At 37.3% G+C, this 22,703-nt stretch overlaps 1 protein-coding gene across 5 annotated transcripts in view; it reads left to right on the top strand.

Annotated features, from left to right (window-relative positions):
• The window catches only part of EIF4E (eukaryotic translation initiation factor 4E), a 49,851-nt gene extending 34,376 nt beyond the window's left edge, over positions 1-15,475 (top strand). For all 5 annotated transcript variants that reach the window (XM_003929529.4, XM_074396489.1, XM_074396490.1 and 2 more), the window contains 4 exons: positions 711-774; positions 1,453-1,566; positions 3,905-4,044; positions 8,105-15,475. In XM_003929529.4, coding sequence (XP_003929578.1) covers positions 711-774; positions 1,453-1,566; positions 3,905-4,044; positions 8,105-8,219 — 433 coding nt within the window. In that variant the 3' untranslated portion in view covers positions 8,220-15,475. The remainder of the gene's footprint in view (positions 1-710; positions 775-1,452; positions 1,567-3,904; positions 4,045-8,104) is intronic.
• Positions 15,476-22,703: the final 7,228 nt, after the last annotated feature.

Here is a 22,703-nt window from a genome sequence, read left to right as displayed (position 1 = left end):
GCCTTCAGGAAAGCGACTGAGTCACTGCAAATGTTATTTTGCTATTTTGATATTTGGGAAATAGTGTAGAAATACAGATTCCAGAGTATCATTTCATATTCAGGTGATTATAATCCCAGGAGGTAGTGCTTGGAACTATATTTTTCTAAAATCATTTTAAAAATGATTATTGTGTTGACTGACCAGCAACAGTTAGTGGTGTTTGCGAACCATTGGTCTATTTTTCTCTTGGATACCCTCGAGGATAATAATGTTGACTATTTCAGCCACACAATCCCGATGGTCAGGAAGTTCATCTTTTCTGTGTTTTTTTTTTTTTCTCCTAATGTGTTTGTGAAAAAACAAAACTGTTCGTTAACTTCAGAAATTATTTCATTTACTTAAAGCCACCATATACCTCTCTTCTCAGTTTCTTATATACACACATATGTATGCACTGAGTTAACTGACATATAAAAATATATTTTTGTCAGCTTAATCAGTAGAAATTTTTTTGAAAATTATACCTGTCGTCTGAAGTTGATTATTGAACTGCTTTTAAGATCTGTTTTGTCCATTTAAGAAATTGACTTCTTAGAAACAAGTAGACATGAACTTTTATCTGTTTATTTTTCATATTTTCTAAATGTGGTAGGTGCTTATATATATGTAAGCACCTAAACTCTGTATTACATATTCTGTGTTTTTAATTGTCATTTTCTTTTACCTAGTCTGTACAACCATATCCAGTTGTCTAGTAATTTAATGCCTGGCTGTGACTACTCACTTTTTAAGGTATGTGTAATTGGTGATTTTTATATATTTATTATAGGACTGGGCCATTTGGTATTCATTAAGAAATCTTGCCATAAACTTAGGAGTATTTGATAGTATGGTGAGCAGGTTGATAATGTAATTGGCTTTAGTATGCTTTAGTATAAATGTATCTTACTCTTTTTGTTTATAAAAATTGGTATCACTATAGATACCATACTGAGATTGATTTTGATGAGAGCTTTGATTATCCAGTCTGCTCCTTCCTTTATATACTTGAGCAGACTGAGTTTACCAGGCATTCTTAACCTTAGGAGCATAGGCTCTTGGAATACTTATTGGGCTTTGTCAGGTGTGGGGACAGGACATTCATTAACTGAAATTGAATAGTTTTTGCATGTATTTTCTAGGTATAGAAGTGTACAGAGCTTCTAAAATATGTTTTCTGTTTAGAAAAAGAACCTTCAAATTAAATGAAACTCAAGATTTACTATAATAAGTGACAAAGTCAGGACTGTAATTCTGCAGTGTCATGCCTCTGGTGTTAAGTTTTATGTGCTTTTTAAAAACTACGTCAGTGACAGTTTAATGGAGAATAAACTAAGAAGTTAACAGTGTTGTTGCTCATTGTTTCTAATGATTATCTCTCAAAGTCAAGGTAACAATATTGTGTAATACTGTTGTCTTCTAACCCCGTAGGATGGTATTGAGCCTATGTGGGAAGATGAGAAAAACAAACGGGGAGGACGATGGCTAATTACATTGAACAAACAGCAGAGACGAAGTGACCTCGATCGCTTTTGGCTAGAGACAGTAAGGTTTTCAAAGTATAAAGCAGCTTTAGAGGTAGTTTTGGAATACTGAAACTTAATATATGTTACATTTTACATTTGTTACTTGATTTAAGAGGAGAGAAGCATGCCCAGCACTAGAAAATCAGGGTCAGTAATTACTTTTGTTCTGTCATGTGACTTCTGTTTATAGTACAGTGAAACATTCTACCATATTGTAAGTCAGATATTTGAGTGATTGGCAGTTAACTCTCACCACCAATTTTGTGGCCATTTCATTAACCCCAATATTACAGAACCTTGCATTTTGTATGATTGAAGTTTTTGCAACTCACTTACAGCATTGCTATACATATACTAAAATTATAAATATTTATGTTTTTAGAGCTGGGGTCTTGCTCTGTTACCCAGGCTGGAGTGCAGATATTTATTTATACGGCTCTCTTCAGCCTCACTCTTTGGGTTCAAGCAACCCTCCCACCTCAGCCTCTTAAGTAGCTTGGACTGCATGTGCATGCCACCATGCCCAGCTAATTTTTAAAATCTTTTTGTAGAAATGGGATCTTGATATGCTGTCCAGGTTAGTCTCAAACTCCTGGCCTCAAGTGATCCTCCCACTTGAGCCTCTCAAAGTGCTGGAATTACTGATGTGAGTCACTGTGCCTGTCCTACTAAACTTTTTAGATCAGTGAAGCAAACAATAAAATTGTTGTGTACTGTTAATTCAACCTACATGTTGTGATAGAACTGGAACTTTTGCCTTCACAAGACAACTTAAATATGAGATAATAGGCATTTTCTGTAGACAGCAGTTCCAAACCCCAAATTTTAGGAATAGGATTTGTATTCTCTTTTGTATCCCTAGCACTTGAAAGAGTGCCTGGTTTATAGTTAGCACTAACTAAGTTAATTACTTAAAATGTTGGGATAAGTGACTTTTTTTTTTTTTTTTTTTCCTTTAAAGACAGGGTCTTGCTCTGTCTGTCACCCAAGCTGGAGTGCAGTGGGGCCATCATAGCTCACTGTAGCCTCCTGGGCTCAAGCAGTCATCCTGCATTAGCCTGTCAAGTAGTTGGGACTACAGGTGCATGTCAGTCACCCAGCTATGAATGAATGGCTTTTTTTTTTTTTTTTTTTGAGACGGAGTTTCGCTCTTGTTACCCAGGCTGGAGTGCAATGGCGCGATCTCGGCTCACCGCAACCTCCGCCTCCTGGGCTCAGGCAATTCTCCTGCCTCAGCCTCCTGAGTAGCTGGGATTACAGGCACGTGCCATCATGCCCAGCTAATTTTTTGTATCTTTAGTAGAGACGGGGTTTCACCATGTTGACCGGGATGATCTCGATCTCTCGACCTCGTGATCCACCCGCCTCAGCCTCCCAACGTGCTGGGATTACAGGCTTGAGCCACCGCGCCCGGCTGAATGAATGGCTTTTTAAGAAGTAATTGAATTCTGGTTTTGAGGGGGAAGATCATCAGCAAGTATCATTTTGGAATTCCATATTAAAAAGTCAGGACATTTCCATGTTTCAGTTTAAAAAAATGTTGTGGAGATGGATGGTAGTAGTGATGGTTGTACAACAATTTTGAATGTCCTTAATGCCACTGAACTGTACACTTAGAAATGGTTAAAATGGTAAATTTTGTTATTGATGTTTTAAGAAACCCAGTAGGGCCAGGCTCACACTTGTAATCTTTCACTTCAGGAGGCCAAGCCAGGTATTTCACTCAGTGAAACTCACAAGTTCAAGACCAGCTTGGGCAACATGGGAAAAGCCTGCCTCTACAAAAAATACAAAAATTAACTAGGTGTGGTGACATGTGCCTGTATGTAGGCCCAGCTACTCAGGAGGCTGAGGTGGGAGGATCACTTAAGTCCGGGAGGTTGAGGCTGCAGTGAGCTGTGATGGTGTTACTGCACTCCAGCCAGGGTGACAGAGCAAGACCCTTTCTCAAAAACCAAAAAAAAAAAACTCAAACAATTAACTATTCATAAAAAATAAGAATGAGGCAGTTAATTTAACCATGAATAAGTATTTCTGTTATTCTGTTGTTTGCTTGTAAATAGAAGCAGCAGCAGAGCAAATGAGTATTATAAAATCAGCTTTTATATCTGCCATGATATTAGCTGCCAAATTTGCTGAAAAAGGTGAGGACAACTGTTAATGTTTTTGGTAATAAGTAAATGAATGAATATTTAAAAGTCAGGACAGATCTGTGTATGCAAATAAAATTTAGACATTTAAAAAGGTAACTCTTGATTTAAAAGCTGTCTTTAGTTTTGTGTCTATATGAATATAGAAGAGACATTTGCAGTGTAATAGCTTGTTTATTAAATGTAATTTGGGATTTTTTTTTTAAGCTGCTGTGCCTTATTGGAGAATCTTTTGATGACTACAGTGACGATGTATGTGGCGCTGTTGTTAATGTTAGAGCTAAAGGAGATAAGATAGCAATATGGACTACTGAATGTGAAAACAGAGAAGCTGTTACACATATAGGGTAAGTTTTCCTCTTCGTCTACTTATTTTTACAGTATTAAAATGACTAGAATCAGAAGTTATTTTATTTGTAGCTTTAGATATACTTTGGTTTGTAAATCCTGTTTTCCTTGTATTGTTTTCATGAACATTTTTATAAGTTTGAATGGCTCTGTTGGTGCTCACTGTCTTGTTCATATATATATTTGTGGTTTTTGTTTTTGATTTTGTTTTTTTACACCACTATTTCATTTATTTATTTATTTATTTTGAGAGAGAGTCTCTGTTCCTCAGGCTGTGTAGTACAGTGGCATGATCTAGGCTCACTGCAACCTCCGCCTCTCGGGTTCCAGCAGTTTTCATGTCTCATCCTCAAGTAGCTGGGAATACTGGTGCATGCCACCATGCTCGGTTAATTTTTGTATATTTAGTAGAGACCAGGTTTTGCCATGTTGACCAGGCTGGTGTTTACTCCTGGCCTCAAGTGATTCATCCACCTTGGCCTCCCAAAGTGCTGATATTACAGGCGTGAGCCACTGCACCCAGCCTTGTTCATATGTTTTTTATTTCTGTAAAATTGTTTTTTCTTAGCAGTATATAACCACTAGAGCACTCCTTTGGCATGTAGTATTTTTTTAAAATTCATTCACCAAATGAGAATATTATTTCCTACTTTGAAAGTACTGTTTGAAAAAAGTACTACTTTGAAAAGAGCTAATGTATGCTCGTAATAAAAATAATTCAGTGAGTATTGACAAATAGTATATGTGCATTTAAAGCATGTGAATTTTCATTAAATTTATATTACATAAAACATAGAATTTTCATTAAATTTATATGATATATCTGGTTTTTATCCATATTTAAAACCCACATATGTGGGGGGGTTTTGACCGGTTTTGAAAATTTTATTCTGTGCAAAAATGGTGGTTTTTGTTGTTGTTTTTGTTTTGTTTTGTTTTGTTTTTTTGAGACAGGGTCTTACTGTGTTATTCAGGTAGGAATGCAGTGGTGCAGTCATGGCTCACTGTAGCCTAAACCTCCTGTTGATCCTCCCACCTCAGCCACCAGAGTAGTTGGAACTAACTACAGGCGCGTACCACCACGTCTGGCTAATTTTTTTTTGTACATTTTGTAGAGAAGAGATTTTGCCATGTTGCCCAGACTGGTCATGAACTCCTGGATTTGATCAAGCCACTTCATTCAGCCTTTCAAAGTGCTGAGATTACAGGCGTGAGCTACCATGCTAAACCAGCTGGCATTTTTTTCTAAGATTTCTTTTTACCTCAATTATACTAGTAATATTCGACTCACAATTTTATGTTAAAACTAAGTGCTGGTCAGTCAGTGGTCATGAAATGTTTGGTTTGCCCCGTTGTGATTTTTTTTCAAATATTATTAATTTTTCTTTTTAAAATTAATTTTTTGAGACAGTTACACTGTTGCCCAGGTTGGAGTGCAGTAGTGCGATCTTGGCTCACTGCAACGTCCACCTCTTGGGTTTAAGTGACTCTCTTGCCTCAGCCTCCTGAATAGCTGGGGTCACAGGCCTGAGCCACTACAGCATTTTTTGTAGAGACAAGGATTTTGCTATGTTGGCCAAGCTGGTGTTGAACTCCTGGCCTCAAGTGATCTGCCTGTCTCAGCCTCCCAAATTGCTGGGATTTCAGGCTCTCGGCCATGTATTTTTCTGTGAACATAATTTATTTCTAGATCAAAAGGTATAGGGATTTTCTACATTTCATGCTGTATAGGGTTCATTAAGAGAAAGGAGTTGATTTGTCATCATATTTTAATGTTTCTGCCAGCATCAAAACCTGATTGTGGAGGTTTTACTTTATTTTAAACAAGAGTTAGAGAAATTAAGATTTTTTTCCTACGGAAGTTTTGCATATTTCTCAATATTAAATGCTTTTGAGTCTATATAGACTTCAGATTTTCAAAGAAAGATTTTTTTTAACCCTTCCAATTTGCATTGGTCTTGCTTTCTGGCATTTTTAATAATTAAGTGTAATTGAAAGGAATGCATTGTATTTAATGCAAATTTGATAATTATCACTTTATCATAAAATTTCTTTTAAATACTTTATTTTAGCGGGAAGGTGATAAATCTTTTTGGAAGGTATGAAAAAACTATCCTAGTATTGTGTTGGAGGATTTAACTCCATTAATATGTTTGTTCCTTTATTGATTCACTGATTGATTGATACAGAGTTTCATTCTTGATGGTCCAGGCTGGAGTGCAATGATGCAATCTAGGCTCACTGCGACCTCCATCTGTCTGGTTCAAGTGATTCTTCTGCCTCAGCCTCTAGAGTAGCTGGGATTAAAGGCATGCACCACCATGCCCAGCTAATTTTGCATTTTTAGTAGAGACAAGATTTCTTCATGTTGGTCAGGCTGGTATTGAATTCCCAACCTCAGCTAATCTGCCCACCTCCACCTCCCAAAGTGCTGGGATTACAGGTGTGAGTCACCATGCCTGGCTATTCCTTTATTTATATCTGATTTTGCTTATTTTTGAATTTTTGCTATATTTTTCTTTCTTTCTTTTTTTTTTTTTTTTTGAGACAGAGTCTCACTCTGTTGCCCAGACTGGAGTGCAGTGGTGCTATCTCAGTTCACTGCAACCTCTTCCTCCTGGGTTCAAGCGATTCTCCTTCCTCAGCCTCCCAAGTAGCTGGGACTACAGGCACATGCTACCACACCCAGGTAAGTTTTTTTTTTTTTAGTAGAGTTGGGGTTTCACCATCTCAATCTCCTGACCTTGTGATCCGCCTGCCTCGGCCTTCCAAAGTGCTGGGATTATAGGTATGAGCCACTGTGCCGGCCTTATTTTTTTCTTAAAGATTCAAATTTTTAAGGTGACCTATGAAGCTCTCTTCCTCTGAAAACTTGTCAGCCTTATCTCATATTCACTTCACTTATGAGCCATAGCCACACAGTTTAATTTTTATTTCTCAGCTTTCAGATGTGCTCATTCTCTTAACATTATCCTTTTGACCTTGTGATATTTAAAGGGAAGACTTCTCTAATTTTGTAGATGAGATTAGAATCTCCTTGTTTTACAGTATCACAGCCCCTATATTTACTCTTTGGCACTTGTGACAAGTGCCATTTTGTTCTTGGAAACGTATGCTTGAGTCACATCTTATTTAAAAATTAGATTTGAAAGTTAGTAAGTTAGAAATTATGTATGTTCTTAAGTTAATCTCCCTCTAAGTGTTTAGTTTTTGTTTGTGCAGCCTTGTAACAGGTATGGTAAATGTAATTTGTGTAGTAATATACAATATGTGCTAGGGTTCAGATGTGAAATGTAACATTTTAGATGAAAGAATGAAAACAAACATGTTTGTGTTACAGATTTCTGTTTAAGTATGCATGTGATACAGGTCCGTCATAGGTATTTGTGATTATTTGTGTTTTTTTTTTTATTAGACTGTAAATGCAGTGAGCCCAGGGACTGTCCTGGCTTTGTTCACTATTGATTTAGTAATAATTATCATAGTACCAGAATAAATAACAGTATAATCATATAGTAATGCTACTATAATTTAGTAATAACATACCTGATTGGCTCTCAAATATTTTAAAAGTAATTAATAGCTGGGCGCAGTGGCTCACACCTGTAATCTCAGCACTTTGGGAGGCCAAGGTGGGTGTATTGCCTGAGGTCAGGAGTTTGAGACCAGCTTGGTCAACATAGTGAAACCCTGACTCTACTAAAAATGCAAAATACTAGCCGGGTGTGGTGGCGGGTGCTTGTAATTCCAGGTACTCGGGAGGCTGAGGCAGGAGAATCGCTTGAACCTGGAGGTGGAGGTTGTAGTGAGCTGAGATCGTGCCATTGCATTCCAGTCTGGGTAACAAGAGCAAAAATCAATCAATCAATCAATCAATATAATTAACCAAGAATATTGCAAAAATGGAAGATTAAATTGTGCTAAAAGGAAAAGGCTGTATAATTTCCTGTTGTACTCTTAAGTCTGTATTTTATAACAAAGACTAATAACACTAAATTTTTAAATTTATTTACTTCTTGTGAATAAAAATTAATGGCGACTTCTTTTTTTTTCTTCTAGGAGGGTATACAAGGAAAGGTTAGGACTTCCTCCAAAGATAGTGATTGGTTATCAGTCCCACGCAGACACAGCTACTAAGAGCGGCTCCACCACTAAAAATAGGTTTGTTGTTTAAGAAGACACCTTCTGAATATTCTCATAGGAGACTGCGTCAAGCAATCGAGATTTGGGAGCTGAACCAAAGCCTCTTCCAAAAGCAGAGTGGACTGCATTTAAATTTGATTTCCATCTAAATGTTGCTGAGATATAAGAGAAGTCTCATTTGCCTTTGTCTTGTACTTCTGTGTTCATATATATATATATTTTTTTGGCTAGAGTGTCCACTATCCCAATCAAAGAATTACAGTGCACATCCCCAGAATCCATAAGTGTGTTCCTGGCCCACTCTGTAATAGTTCAGTAGAATTACCATTAATTACATACACATTTTACCTATCCACAATATTCAAAAAACAACTTGGCATTTCTCTACTTTACAGGAAAAAAATTCTGTTGATGTTCTGTTGTATGCAGGAGCATATTTTGCTGGTTTGAAAGATTATGATGCATACAGTTTTCTAGCAATTTTCTTTGTTTCTTTTTACAGCATTGTCTTTGCTGTACTCTTGCTGATGGCTGCTAGATTTTAATTTATTTGTTTCCCTACTTGATAATATTAGTGATTCTGATTTCAGCTTTTCATTTGTTTTGCTTTTGTTTTTTTTCCTCATGTAACATTGGTGAAGGATCCAGGAATATGACACAAAGGTGGAATAAACATTAATTTTGTGCATTCTTTGGTAATTTTTTTGTTTTTTTTTGTAACTACAAAGCTTTGCTACAAATTTATGCATTTCATTCAAATCAGTGATCTATGTTTGTGTGATTTCCTAAACATAATTGTGGATTATAAAAAATGTAACATCATAATTACATTCCTAACTAGAATTAGTATGTCTGTTTTTGTATCTTTATGCTGTATTTTAACACTTTGTATTACTTAGGTTATTTTGCTTTGGTTAAAAATGGCTCAAGTAGAAAAGCAGTCCCATTCATATTAAGACAGTGTACAAAACTGTAAATAAAATGTGTACAGTGAATTGTCTTTTAGACAACTAGATTTGTCCTTTTATTTCTCCATCTCTATAGAAGGAATTTGTACTTATTGCAGGGCAGTCTCTGTATTGTGTCTTCTTTTGTGGTGTCTTCCATGTGAACAGCATAAGTTTGGAGCACTAGTTTGCTTATGTTTATTACAATTTTTAATAAATTGAATAGGTAGTATCATATATATGGAATTAAATTGATGTGGCTATCTTTGTTTTTTTATAAAGTAAGGCACAGTCCTTCAGTCTTAGGTAAATAATGTACTCTCTTAATATGTTAATACTCATGAGAATTGGGATCTGACGCATCACCATTTGATTAGTAGCAACAGTGGTTGTAAAACTTGGTTGCTGAATTGAGTTGTTTGTATGTAAGTGTCAAAATGATAGTATAGGGAAAGGACAGGTGGTGGGGATGTATGCATTAAGAATTTTGTTAGTGTTGCAATCTAAATCGAATGGAATAAACAGGTATTAAGACATTTATAGTGATAAATTGTTGTAGTATGGTATTCTGTAAACTTGAAAACTTGATCTACTCTTTGTAGGTATCATTGGAAAACAAACTTGAAAGTATTTTGTACATAGTACATACTTGTATAGTCCTGTGAAATGAAGTATGGCTATCAGACCAAAGGATAAGCCAAGCTCTAGGTAGCAGAATGGAAATTACTAGTTTGAGAGGAAAATTTGTCTTTGAATGTTGACTATGACTTAATCATTTTAAAACTGATAAACTTGACAAACACCATGTATGAAATAAACATGAAATTAATAGCACTGATTTCATTGTAGAATTTTAAAATAGTTTAAAGGGTACCACAGGTTATCACAGTACTCTTCTCAGTGCCACAAACATCTCTGGTTCAGTATTCTGGAAATACTGAAGCTTTTGTTTTTATTATAATCTCAGCATACTGTACATAATATCTGCTGGTTAAACTTGGGTAATTGGTTAAGCTGACTTACTGTCTGTGTTGATATGTATAGTTCTGAGCACTTGAAGAACTTGCTTAAAAGTGATGATGTTAGTGGTATGTTGGCAATGGGTGGGACTGAAGTAGTGTATCTATTAGAAATTAATGTATTTCCTGAATTCTAAGATGAAGTTCAGTTTTAAGAAGCATCAGCTCATAGGGGGGAAGGAGGAATAATACATTAAATGTATACAGTTCTAAGTGTTTGAAGTAACTAGTTTGTAGCATTTGATTATTGTTATTGCCATTTTAGAATCATGATTTTATTTTAAACCTTTTTTCTGGGGACAAGAAAGGATGATAGATTACTCTGAATCACTTTGGGCAGTTGCCACTTAAATAGTACAGTGACTAAGCAACTTTTATAACTTTATTAGCATCTTCTCTAAATGTAAAATTAGGTTATATGTTATTTTCCAACTTTTTTCTCTCTGTTTAACAAGATACTATAAATAGATGTATTTTCATAATAGAGAACTGAAATCGGATTTTAGTGGATGCTTTTATTGTAGGAATGTGACATATTTCATTTAATGAATTTAATGTTGACTATCCCAATTCTACAGAAGGATTTAATGAGTATTATGTAATTAAATAATTATAACACATAGTAATAATTTATGTGCCAGGCAGTATTCCAGTCACTTTACATGCACATTAACTTGCACAATAATCTTTTGAGATGTAGGTGCTGTAACTGAGAATTTAAGTAACTTTTGCTTGTAAGTTGCAAAGAGTGGATTTGAATTCTGGAAATTGGGTTCCAGAGATAATAATTAGATAACACTTTTTCCACAGGATATAGCCTAATATAGTAAATGACCTCAGCTTGTTATATGTTGGGCATACAAACATGTCTCTGTTTTACTCCCCTTGGTAATGAGTCTAATAAAAAATGGAAATTTTCCCTAGATTCACTGTGTTAGTTGGGGAAGTTTGGAGGCAAAGGTACAGGAGTTTACAGGCGTGTAGTGTAAGTAAATACAGTCACATGCTATATAAGGAAGTTTTGGTCAGCAACAGACCACATGTAGGATGGTGGGCCAGTAACATAACGCTGTATTTTTTACTGTACCTTTTCTATGTTTTGTTATGTTTAGATACACAAATACCATGTGGAGTATTCAATATGGTAATACGCTGTACAGGTTTCTAGCCTAGGAGCTGTAAGACTGTTCCATGAAGCCTGCATTTATAGTAGGTTATACCATCCAGGTTTGTGTAAGTACACAATGAAATCCCCTAATGACCCATTTCTCAAAACGTATCCCCACCATTAAGCAATGCATGGTCATGTTTTCATATACATTTTTAAGCTTCTGTATTCTAATCTAAGAGGCAAAAGAAGGCAAAATTGTTCAAATTGATAATTGAGATTCTTAAATGCTAAAGTTTCAAAAGGATAATTTTAGGCATTGTAACAAAGCAAGTGTTAAATTTTAAAATTAATGACAAGTCTATGCACCTTTTACCTCTAATTGTTTCTTACAGTATGTCTTTTATTATTGAGTAGTAAAATAATAAATGTCAGATCCTTTTTACACGGATTCAAGGGTTTAGGCCAGATTGACATTAACAAAACTTCAGCGTATCTCTCAAGGTCAGTGTAGAAATTGTGTGTGTCTGGAAACTTCTATAGCAATTTTATATTACTGTGACATTAACATGTCATCACTTTTCTAGTAATGTTTTTAAAACAATATATCTTAAAGGCTAGGCATAGTGGCTTATACCTGTAATCCCAGCACTTTGGGAGGCCGAGATAGCAGGACTGGGTTAAGTCCAGGACTTCAACACCAGCCTGGGCAGCAAAGTGAGACCCCATCTCTACAAAAAGTTCGAATGTGTGTGTGTATATATGACACACACACATCGGCACACACATATATATATAAAGTATGTCTGGCAGAGTGCAATTTAAGGGTGAAACTGGTCCCTCACATACGGTGTGAGAAACTGCTCACAGGTTGCTTTCCCCCTTAGCCCTGGGCATCTCATTTGCCCATCATTCCCTAAAGCAACCAGGTCTGTTAGGTATGCAGTTTTTATCTTCATACAGTTAATGGATTGGATGTCAAAACTTTAGTCCTGTTCTGTGGCATCTTAAACTGTTGTGTCCTGCTTTACTAATGAATTCCAAAGTAGTCATTAGGTAGCCTTCCTACTACCTTAGATGGTTTGAGAGTTCGCTATTATGACTGTTCCACTGGTAGAAGCAAAAAGTGAAATTGTAGGCATGTGATCACATGTGCCTATGTTGCTGTCTTTTCCAATTCAGGGGAACTAATATTTAAATCTTGCAGCTTTTTCTGTATTTCATACATTGTGATTTCTCATAGTTGTGCATAGAACTCACTTCCCTACCTTTTCTGGAAAAAAAAATATGTATGTATACACATACATATGTATTGAGCACCTCTATTTACTATGTTTCATGCGCTGAGCATAGAGCAAGAACAGAATGGTCTGGGACTCTGCTCCAAAGAAGTTTTAGAAGCAGACATATTAAAATGCATGAGTCTGGCCGGTAGCAGTGGCTTATGCCTGTAATCCCAGCACTTTAGGAGGCTGAAGTTGGTTGATCACATGAAGTCAGCAGTTGGAGACCAGCCTGGCCAACATGGTGAAACCCTGTCTCTACTAAAAATACAAAAATTAGCCAGGCATGGTGGCATGCACCTGTAATCACAGCTACTTGGGAGACAGGAATCACTTAAACCCAGGAGGCGGAGGTTGCGGTGAGCCAAGATTGCGCCACTGCACTCCATCCTGGGTGCTGGCAACACGCCATCTTAAAAACCATGCATCTGTCTGTGAGGTTCTACAAATAGTTTTTCTTATTGAAACTAGGATTTTATTACTGGGGATTATAGTCTAGAGGTAAATATAAAATGAAGTCTGGTGGTTTTTTTTTTTTTTTTTTTAAGACAGAGTCTTGCTTTGTCACCAGACTGGAGTGCAGCAGCACAATCTTGGCTCACTGCAACCTCCGCCTCTGAGGTTCAAGCAATTCAGCCTCAGCCTCCCAGGTAGCTGGGACTATAGGCACGTGCAACCACGTCCAGCTAATTTTTGTATTTTTAGTAGAGACAGTTTCACCGTGTTGGCCAGGATGGTCTCGATCTCTTGAACTTGTGATCCTCCCGCCTCGGCCTCCGAACGTGTTGGGATTACAGGCGTGAGCCACGTCCAGCCCTGGTTTGTTCTAAATACTCTTCCAGCTCCATTGATCATAAACAAATAACATTCCAGGAGGACCCTGGCAAACCAGCATAAGCAAATTATAGCTTTTGCGAGACCGTTGCTACTTTTATATTACTGAACTCTATATGATTGTCCAAGTAAAATTTTGTGGCTCTTTTTTGAGTATGTGATTGTACTTTAAAGTTTTTTCACCATTCAGTTAACAAACATTTTTTTAGCATAGTGTAGTATTTTAAATGCAATTGTGTCTGCACTGGTGTGGCTTTAGAGGTTTCTCCAGACACCTTTCCAAAATACTGATCTGTGATTGTTTTCTTTAATGTTTGACCAAACATAATAAATGCTTTTTTTGTTTTTGTTTTGAGATAGTCTTGCTCTGTCACCCAGGCTGGAGTACATGGCATACTCTTGGCTGACTGCAACTTCTGCCTCCCAGGTTCAAGTGATTCTCCTGCCTCAGCCTCCCAAGTAGCTGGAATTATAGGTGCCCACCACCACGCCCAGCTAATTTGTATTTTTAGTAGAGACGGAGTTTTGCCATGTTGGCCAGGCTGGTTTTGAATTCCTGACCTTGTGATCCACCTGCCTTGTCCTCCCAAAGTGCTGGGATTACAGGCGTGAGCCACCATGCCCGGCCCCCACTGTTGTTTTTCAAGGTGCCGCTTAAATTTCTTGTAAATGTCTAGAAACTTAGGCATACGCTAGATGTACACTGTGGCTGGGCACGGTGGCTCATGCCTGTAATCCCAGCATTTTGGGAAGCCAAGGTGGCTGGAACACCTGAGGTCAGGAGTTTAAGACCAGCCTGGCCAACATGATGAAACCTCATCTTTACTAAATTAAAAAAATTAGCTAGGTATGGTGGTACACGCCTGTAATCACAGCTACTCAGGAGGCTGAGGCACAGGAATCACTTCAACCCAGGTGGCAGAGGCTGCAGTGAGCCGAGATTGCACCACTGCTTTCCAGCCTGGGCAACAGAGCCAGATTCTGTCTCAAACAAAAACAAAAAACAGATGTACAACATGTGTAACTTTTTTCTTTGGACACAAAATTCTGTTAGCATTGTTTTCTTATTTTTACTTGTCATGGTGCATGTAGATAGAATGCATTATTTTTAGTGTCTGGTGTTCCATTGTACACATGTATCTCCTGTTGGTTGAATTTTTGCCTTCACAGACCGTCAAGTTGTGTCTGTATCTTTTTACACTAAGCATAAAAAAGACAGATTGATTTTCTTCAGCAATACCAAATGGCACTTACCATCTACCCCTTCAACACTCAAACCATTCTTTTTCTTTTTTTCTTTCTTTTTTTTTAAAAATATACCTAAAGTCTGGGATACATATGCAGAACGTGCAGGTTTGTTATATAGGTACATACGCGCCATGGTGGTTTGCTGCACCCATCAACCCATCATCTACATTAGGATTTTTCCTAATGCTATCTCTCCCCTGCTCCCTACTGCCTTTCAGGCCCTGGTGTGTGATGTCCCCTTCCTTGTGTCCATGTGTTCTCACTGTCAGTTCCCACTTACGAGTGAGAACATGTGGTGTTTGGTTTTCTGTTCTTGTGCCAGTTTGCTGAGAATGATGGTTTCGAGCTTCATCCATGTCGCCGCAAAGGACATGAACTCATCCTTTTTTCTGGCTGCATAATATTCCGTGGTGTATATGTGCTACATTTTCTTTATCCAATCTATCATTGATGGGCATTTGGGTTAGTTCCAAGTGTTTGCTATTGTGAACAGTGCCACAATAAACATGTGCGTGCATGTGTCTTTATAGTAGAATGATTTGTAATCCTTTGGGTATATACCCAGTAATGGTATTGCTGGGTCAAATGGTATTTCTGGTTCTAGATTCTTGAGGAATCGCCACACTGTCCTCCAGAATGGTTGAACTGATTTAAACTCCCACCAACAGTGTAAAAGTATTCCTATTTCTCCACATCCTCTCCAGCATCTCTTGTTTCCTGACTGTTTAATGATCACCATTCTAACTGGTGTGAGGTGGTATTTCATTGTGGTTTTGATTTGCATTTTTCTTAGGATCAGTGATGACGAGCTTTTTTTTTTCATATGCCAACCCATTCTAATCCATGTATACAGATCATCTGTTTGGTCATTGTGTTCTATAATGCAGCTTTGCAAGTTATACAGTTTTGGTCTTCATGATATTTTTTCAGATTGATTTTAATGTATTTTCTTCTAATGAGCCAACATTGTTATGCACATAATTTATTTGCTAGATTGTACTCTTTCCCAAAGATCGGCTATGAACTATTATCTACTTTCATTTTACCTATTTACCTGTAAATATTGATAAAACTGAATCAAAGGCACTGATATTGGACCTAGTTTTATTGTTATGCCTTATAATAAATTTAACTTCACAATTATCTAAATGAGAGTATTTCCCAAACACATCTTTATGGTTGTAACCAGTTTCCCTTGGCATTTGATTGTTTTTTTGTTTGTTTGTTTGTTTGAGACAGAGTTTTGCTCTTGTTGCCCAGGCTGGAGTGCAATGGCACTATCTCAGCTCACCACAACCACCGCCTCTTGGGTTCAAGTGATTCTCTTGCCTCAGCCTCCCGAATAGCTGGGATTACAGGCATCCACCACCACGCCTAGCTAATTTTGTATTTTTAGTAGGGGCAGAGTTTCTCTATGTTGGTCAGGCTGGTCTTGGAACTCCTGATCTCAGGTGATTTGCCAGCCTTGGCCTTCCAAAGTGCTGGGATTATAGGCACGAGTCACTGCGCCAAGCCACTGTGTCTGGCCTAATTTGCTTTTAAGAGCATTATTTTTCTGCTTTATTTTGTGACTTCAATATTTGACTCAATGTTGGGTGAATGATTTGTGCATGATGCCCGACATCATGTTTTGATGTATAGGATATGCCATAGGACATGTGAGGCATAAGATTTGTCCCAACTTGAACCTTGTTTTGTATCGTTTACGTCAAGGTGTTAAGCCTATTAGATAAGCTATTGGGACTTTGTGTTCTAGCTCTGCCTTTTAGGTTTATTATCATGGTTACCTATTCACAATGTCTTGCAGGTCTCCACACACAGGTTTTGAAACTGAGTCAGAATGGTAAGTGATATTAAACACATTTTTTTCTCCTTTCAGGAAACCACTATTTTCCTCTTCTGCATGCTGTTTTGTAAGTAGTACTTAATGAAGGTTGTCTTCAAATGTTCGCGTCTTCCATTTTTACTGCCCTTGGGTTATCCATTCTGTCACTTTGTGCCAATCACTTTTTTTTTTTTAACTTTTAAGTTCAGGGGTGCAAATGCAGGTTTGTTACGTAGGTAAACTTGTGTCATAGAACCCCATGTACAGATTATTTCATCACCCATGTATTAAGCCTAGTATGCACTAGTTGTGGTTTTTTTTTTTTTTTTTTTTTTTTTTTTTATCCTCTCCCTCCTCCCATTCTCCACTCTCTGAAAGGCCTCATTGTGTCCTGTTCCCCTCTATGTGTCCATGTGTTCTTATCATTTAGCTCCCACTTATAAGTGAGAATGTGGTGTTTGGTTTTCTGTTCCTGTGTTAGTTTGCTAAGGATAATGGCCTCAAGCTCCATCCATATCCCTGTAAAGGACGTGATCGTGTACTTTTCTATGCTGCATAGTATTCTGTAGTGTATGTATACCACATTTTCTGTATCCAGTCTATCATTAATAGGCATTTAGGTTGATTCCATGTTTTTGCTATTGTGAACAGTGCTGCAATGAACATACATATGCATGTCTTTTTATAATAGCATAATTTATATTCCTTTGGGTGTATACTCAGTTATGGGATTGCTGGGTTGAATGCTATTTCTTTAGGTCTTTGATGAATTGCCACACAGTCTTCCACAATGGTTGAGCTAATTTACACTCCCACCAACAGTGTATAAGGTTCATTTTTCTCCACAACCTTGCCAGCATCTGTTATTTTTGACTTTTTAATCATAGCCATTCTGACTGCTCACATCTATTTTGTAAATAAAGTTTTATTGAAACATGGTCTTACCCATTTGTTTACATATGTCCATGGCTGTTTTTGTGCCACAGTGGCAGAGTTGTCTTAAAGTAGACAGAGACTATCTGGCTGCAAAGCCTGAGATGCTTACTAACTGGTTCTTTATGAAATAAATTTGCTGACCACCTTGCTTTAAATGTTTTGTAGTGATGGTGGTGTTGGAAAAAAACAAACAGCTTACTCTCTTTCAATTTCCCTTTTACTTCCTACAAACTCCTAACACCATTGATGACTTTGTCCACAGTCAACTAAGCTTGGTTTGCATGGCTCTACTTCCTCTCACCTTCCACGCAGGCAGTGTTTCCCAGTCCACTGCAGTTTCTATTTGTCTTCTGATTGTCCCTGTCTCAGTTATCCTAAATGACATGACAGCTGATCTCCCTATTTTGCCTGTGCCCTTAAATGTGCTCATTGTTGTTTTGCCTGTTAGGTGTTGTTTTTCTACTCTTTAGAAAGCAACCAAGGAAACCAGGGTTCTCTCAAAGTAGAATATACTGAAACTTAAGTACTGTTATCATAATGATAGTTGGTGTTTTGAATTATAAAAACGATTCTAGGTGGTTTCTGAATCATCCAATAAAGCCATAGGACTATCTTAGTACTTCCTGGATTATCTAAAGCAGCATGTGGTGTGCATTTATTTGTTCATTGTCTTATTGCAGGAAGTAAATTTACAAAGATAGTCCTACACTCTGTAGAACTATCTTAGTACTTCCTGGATTATCTAAAGCAGCATGTGGTCTGCATTTATTTGTTTATTGTCTTATTGCAGGAAGTAAATTTTAAAATGAAGAAAAAGGAGAATGTGAAAAAAGATTAAACCAAAAGTAAGCTTAGCATGCCAAATGCATTCCATAAAGCCCGTTCTAAGTGACCACTCTAAGTGAAGTAGTTTACTCAAAGATGCTGATGTCATGCTTGGGCAACTGTCATTTATGGGATACAGTGTTTGCCCTAAGAAATCTAGCAGGCTGGCCGGGCATGATGGCTCATGCCTGTAATCCCTGCACTTTGGGAGGCCGAGGCAGGTGGATCACCTTAGGTCAGTAGTTCAAGACCAGCCTGGCCAACATGATGAAACCCTGTCTCTACTAAAAATACAAAAAGTTAGCTGGGTGTCGTGGTGTGCACCTATAATTGCAGCTACTGAGGAGGCTAAGGCAGGAGCATCGCTTGAACCACGGAGGCAGAGGTTGCAGTGAGCCAAGGTTGTGCCACTGCACTCCAGCCTGGGCAACAAGAGCAAAACTCCATCTCAAAAAAAAAAAAAAAAAAAAAAAAAAAAAAGAAAAAAAGAAATCTGGCAGGCTGTTGTGCCAATGGAAGACAAGATCCAATAGATATTTTACGGTAAGACTAAAGAAAAAATAGCCACCCTCTCCAGAAAAGTGCATGCATGTTTGGGAGGCAGACAACCCGAGTTCACATTCTAGTTCTGCTATTAGCTGTATAAACTTAGTCAATATTAATTGAGCTTTTTAAGCTAATTTCCTCATTTGTGAAACAAGGAGTAATATCTGTATCAGAGGGTGGTCGTGAGACTTTATAAATGAATTCCCAGCTATACAGAATGTAGTGTATTTTTTAGTGTGTAGCAAACATTTAATGGATGTTAGTCTTCCCTATGTCTCCATGAAGAAACACCTGCAGTGTGAGTAATGCAGTGACTATGTAACTCTTATTTATTTATTTTTTTTGTAGAGGTCTTCATTGCAGGTTGATAAAATGATACAAAATGCAATTCTGTAAATGTAACTGAGTGGTGGATCAGCCACATTTTGAGGCCCAAGTTTGTAGTCCAGCCCAATTTATACAGTCTCAGGGTGGAATGTATGGTTCTTCATCTAATACATCCTGATAAAGTTACGTGTTCTTCACCCCACAATGGCTACACCTTGATGATTAATTATCATTTGATACATATACATCAAATTATATACTACCGAAGACTTTATATATCTCCTGAAGTTGCACTCAATAGAAATCTTGGCTGAGGATCCTTGTATGATATTCCCAGATTAAGGCCCCCTGATCTACAGGGATGATAATAGGTGCATAAATCTTTAAATCAGTGGTTAAGCCTGTTAGACCCAGCACCTCATATGTAAAATCAGTGCACACTATTATCCTGAAGTGAAATTCATGTGTATATAACTTGCTTATCTACTTTTGAAGAAAAAAATGTCTTAACTGGAGAATAATAGAGATAATAGGAGAAATAAGAGGGCAGTCATTTTAAGTAAAATATTTGTTTTAGTTCCCACATAACTACATAATGAAGTAGTCTGATAATTGAACCTCCACCTAGTATCAATGTGCACATGACAAGTTTTAAATGCAGGCTATTAAATAACATTTTCTGAAATGGGGCGCAACACTTAAGTTCTGGACAAAAAATACATCTTTTTCTCAATTTACATATGGTTTTCCTGGAAAATTCAGAATATATTAAAAGTGCACAAAAAGTACTTGGTGCTAGATAATGTTGGAAAATTGAGTTCAGTTCAAATGTTCACTATTATGAATAGATTATTTTAAAATTACATAAATATCTGGCAAGATATTTGAATGCCATTTGAGATGCCAGCTCTTAGATACGTAGTAGTGCCAGAAGAACTTCGCCAGTAACTGTTCCAACCAAAGTGTCCCATAAGTTTTCACTGGTACAGCAGTGCTCACTGGTGCTATGTCCATTGAGAACCAGTCCTATAGATCAGTGCTTTTCAAATTCATTGTGCACATGAACCAGCTCACCTGAGTGGTGGGATTACAGGCGTGAGCCAGCCAGTCTTATATTGGTGACTTTTCAATCCTCATCCCAAGGCTCTTGTTCTTTTTACAGATCCCCACATCTTCATCTGGCACGGAGGGCAAAGTCCTCTTTCCTTTATTTGAAATGATCTAAGCAGACCTAAGGGTTAGCTTACATACTCCATACCTGCCTACTTGGGAAAGCAGTTGGTATTGGGCTGGAGTAAAGAGAGGTGAATGGCAGGAACACATTCATATGGCCGTATTCCCTGAAATCTCCTAATCTTGAGCTCTGTAGTTTGTGCTGTTTGGTCTTTATATAATTTTTCCAAGAAGGATTTATAGATGGTATATTTTTCAGCTTTTGAATATCTGAAATGTTCTTTCATTTCTCTTACATGTTAAAAGAAACTTGAATAAGTGCAAATAATTTAACATTCTTCAGTTGCAATGTTTTTCTTTGAAAACTTTATAGATACAGCTTGGTTATTCTTGGCATTTAAAAATTGCAGTCAGGCCCACTCACTAATGTTTGCAGCTGTAGAGCCCAAGGCAAGATTTCAAATGAAGATCCTCCTGAGTAGCTGGGACTACAGGCGCACGCCACCACACCCAGCTAATTTTTGTATTTTTAGTAGAGACGGGGTTTCACTATGTTGGCCAGGATAGTCTCAATCTTGACCTCATGATCCCCCCGCCTTGACTTCCCAAAGTGCTGGGATTTCATAGACATATGATATGTCTAACTATTTAAAATACTTGAATTGGCTGAGATTGTACAGCCATTGAGTGTACAGCCATTGTACAGCTGAGTGTAGCCATTGTACAGTGGCTACACCTATAATCCTAGCACTTTAAGAGGCTGAGGTAGGAGGATCGCTTGAGCCCAGGAGTTTGAGACCAGCTTGGGCAACAAGGTGAGACCTTGTCTCTGCAAAAAATCAGCCAGGTGTGGTGGCACAGGCCTCTAGTCCCAGCTACAAAGCAGGCTAATATGGAAAGATCACATGAGCCCCATAGGTTGAGGCTCCAGTGAGCTGTGATTGCGCCACTGCACTCCAGCCTGGGCGACAGAATGAGACACTGTCTCAAAGAAAAACAAAGGGAGAATAAAAAATAAAACAAAATATTCAAATCAAGCTAGCAAACGTAAAATATATTCTATCTTCTTACCTTGGCAAATAACTTTTTATTATAATAATATTAAGAAAGGTGTGTAACATTGTGGTTTGTATACGACGCAGTGCAAAACATCAAAGATGACCGTTATTTCACTTATGCAGGTGTTTAGCAGCAATGTTTGGGTGAGTGATGAAAACATATCTTTGGTTAATATTCCTTTTAATATTCCTGAATAATCTCTTTTTCAGGAGTTTGGCTTATTTTGATTCTATTATCTATATATTTAGCTATTCTTCCATTGTTTTAGTCTCTTCTTGTCTTTTCAAATCTTCATTCTGAAGAAACGTTCTCAATTTTGTCTTCCTTTCTTCCTAGCAATTATTAAATTATTAATTTAATTCTGTGTGTGTGTGTGTGTGTGTGCGCGAATTTTTGGAAATAGGGTCTTGCTCTGTCACCAGGCTAGAGTACAGTGGTGCAATCATAGCTCACGACAGCCTCTAACTCCTGGGCTCAAGCAATCTTCCTGCCTCTGCCTCTAAATGAATTTTTTTCATTATTTGTGTTCTGTTGGCAGTAATATAAAATATAAAAAATGTATTTCAAAATTATAATATTTACATTTCATTGAAAATGAAAAGTCAAGTAAATATTAAAAATTATTTTCATGTTTTCAAAAGTCTTTAAAATATTCAAAATTATTATTATTATTATTTTTATTTTTTGATAGAGTCTCGTTCTGTCACCAAGCGCCAGGCTGGAGTGCAGTGGTGCGATCTCAGCTCACTGTAACCTCCACCTCCTGGGTTCAAGCAATTCTCCTGTCTCACCCTCCTGAGTAGCTGGGACTACAGGCGCACGCCACCACACCCAGCTAATTCTTGTATTTTTAGTAGAGACGGGGTTTCACTATGTTGGCCAGGATAGTCTCAGTCTTGACCTCGTGATCCCCCCGCCTTGACTTCCCAAAGCGCTGGGATTACAGGCGTGAGCCACCGTACCCGGCCTCAAAATTATTTTTTAAAAGACACAATATAAATATAATTGTCTTAATTTTAAATAAAAATAATTTTTGAAACATTAATAAAATGTTATTAAATGGTTTATATAATAAAACTCTGCAATTCTAATGTTTAATGTCCATCTTGTTGCCAGTGTAAAAAATCACTAGTACATTTCACATATTACTTCTTCAACTACTTATACATACATTTAAGAGTAATAATGAGTTGGGTTAATATTGCGCAGTGTTGCACTTTGGGTACCCGGTATGAATACTTTGTTATTTGTATCATTCTATATTTTAAAACTCTAGTCTCATTTAGTCTCTTATAAGTAGGACAGTTCTGTAACTTTTTCCCCTTGACACTGCCTATTTGAAGAAACAAGATCAGTTGTTTTGCGGTATGATCCACACCCCAGAT

Source organism: Saimiri boliviensis, chromosome 3, assembly GCF_048565385.1.
Source record: "Saimiri boliviensis isolate mSaiBol1 chromosome 3, mSaiBol1.pri, whole genome shotgun sequence".
NCBI lineage: Eukaryota > Metazoa > Chordata > Mammalia > Primates > Cebidae > Saimiri > Saimiri boliviensis.
Note: the sequence above shows the minus strand (reverse complement) of the source record. Positions and strands in the feature narration are given on the sequence as shown.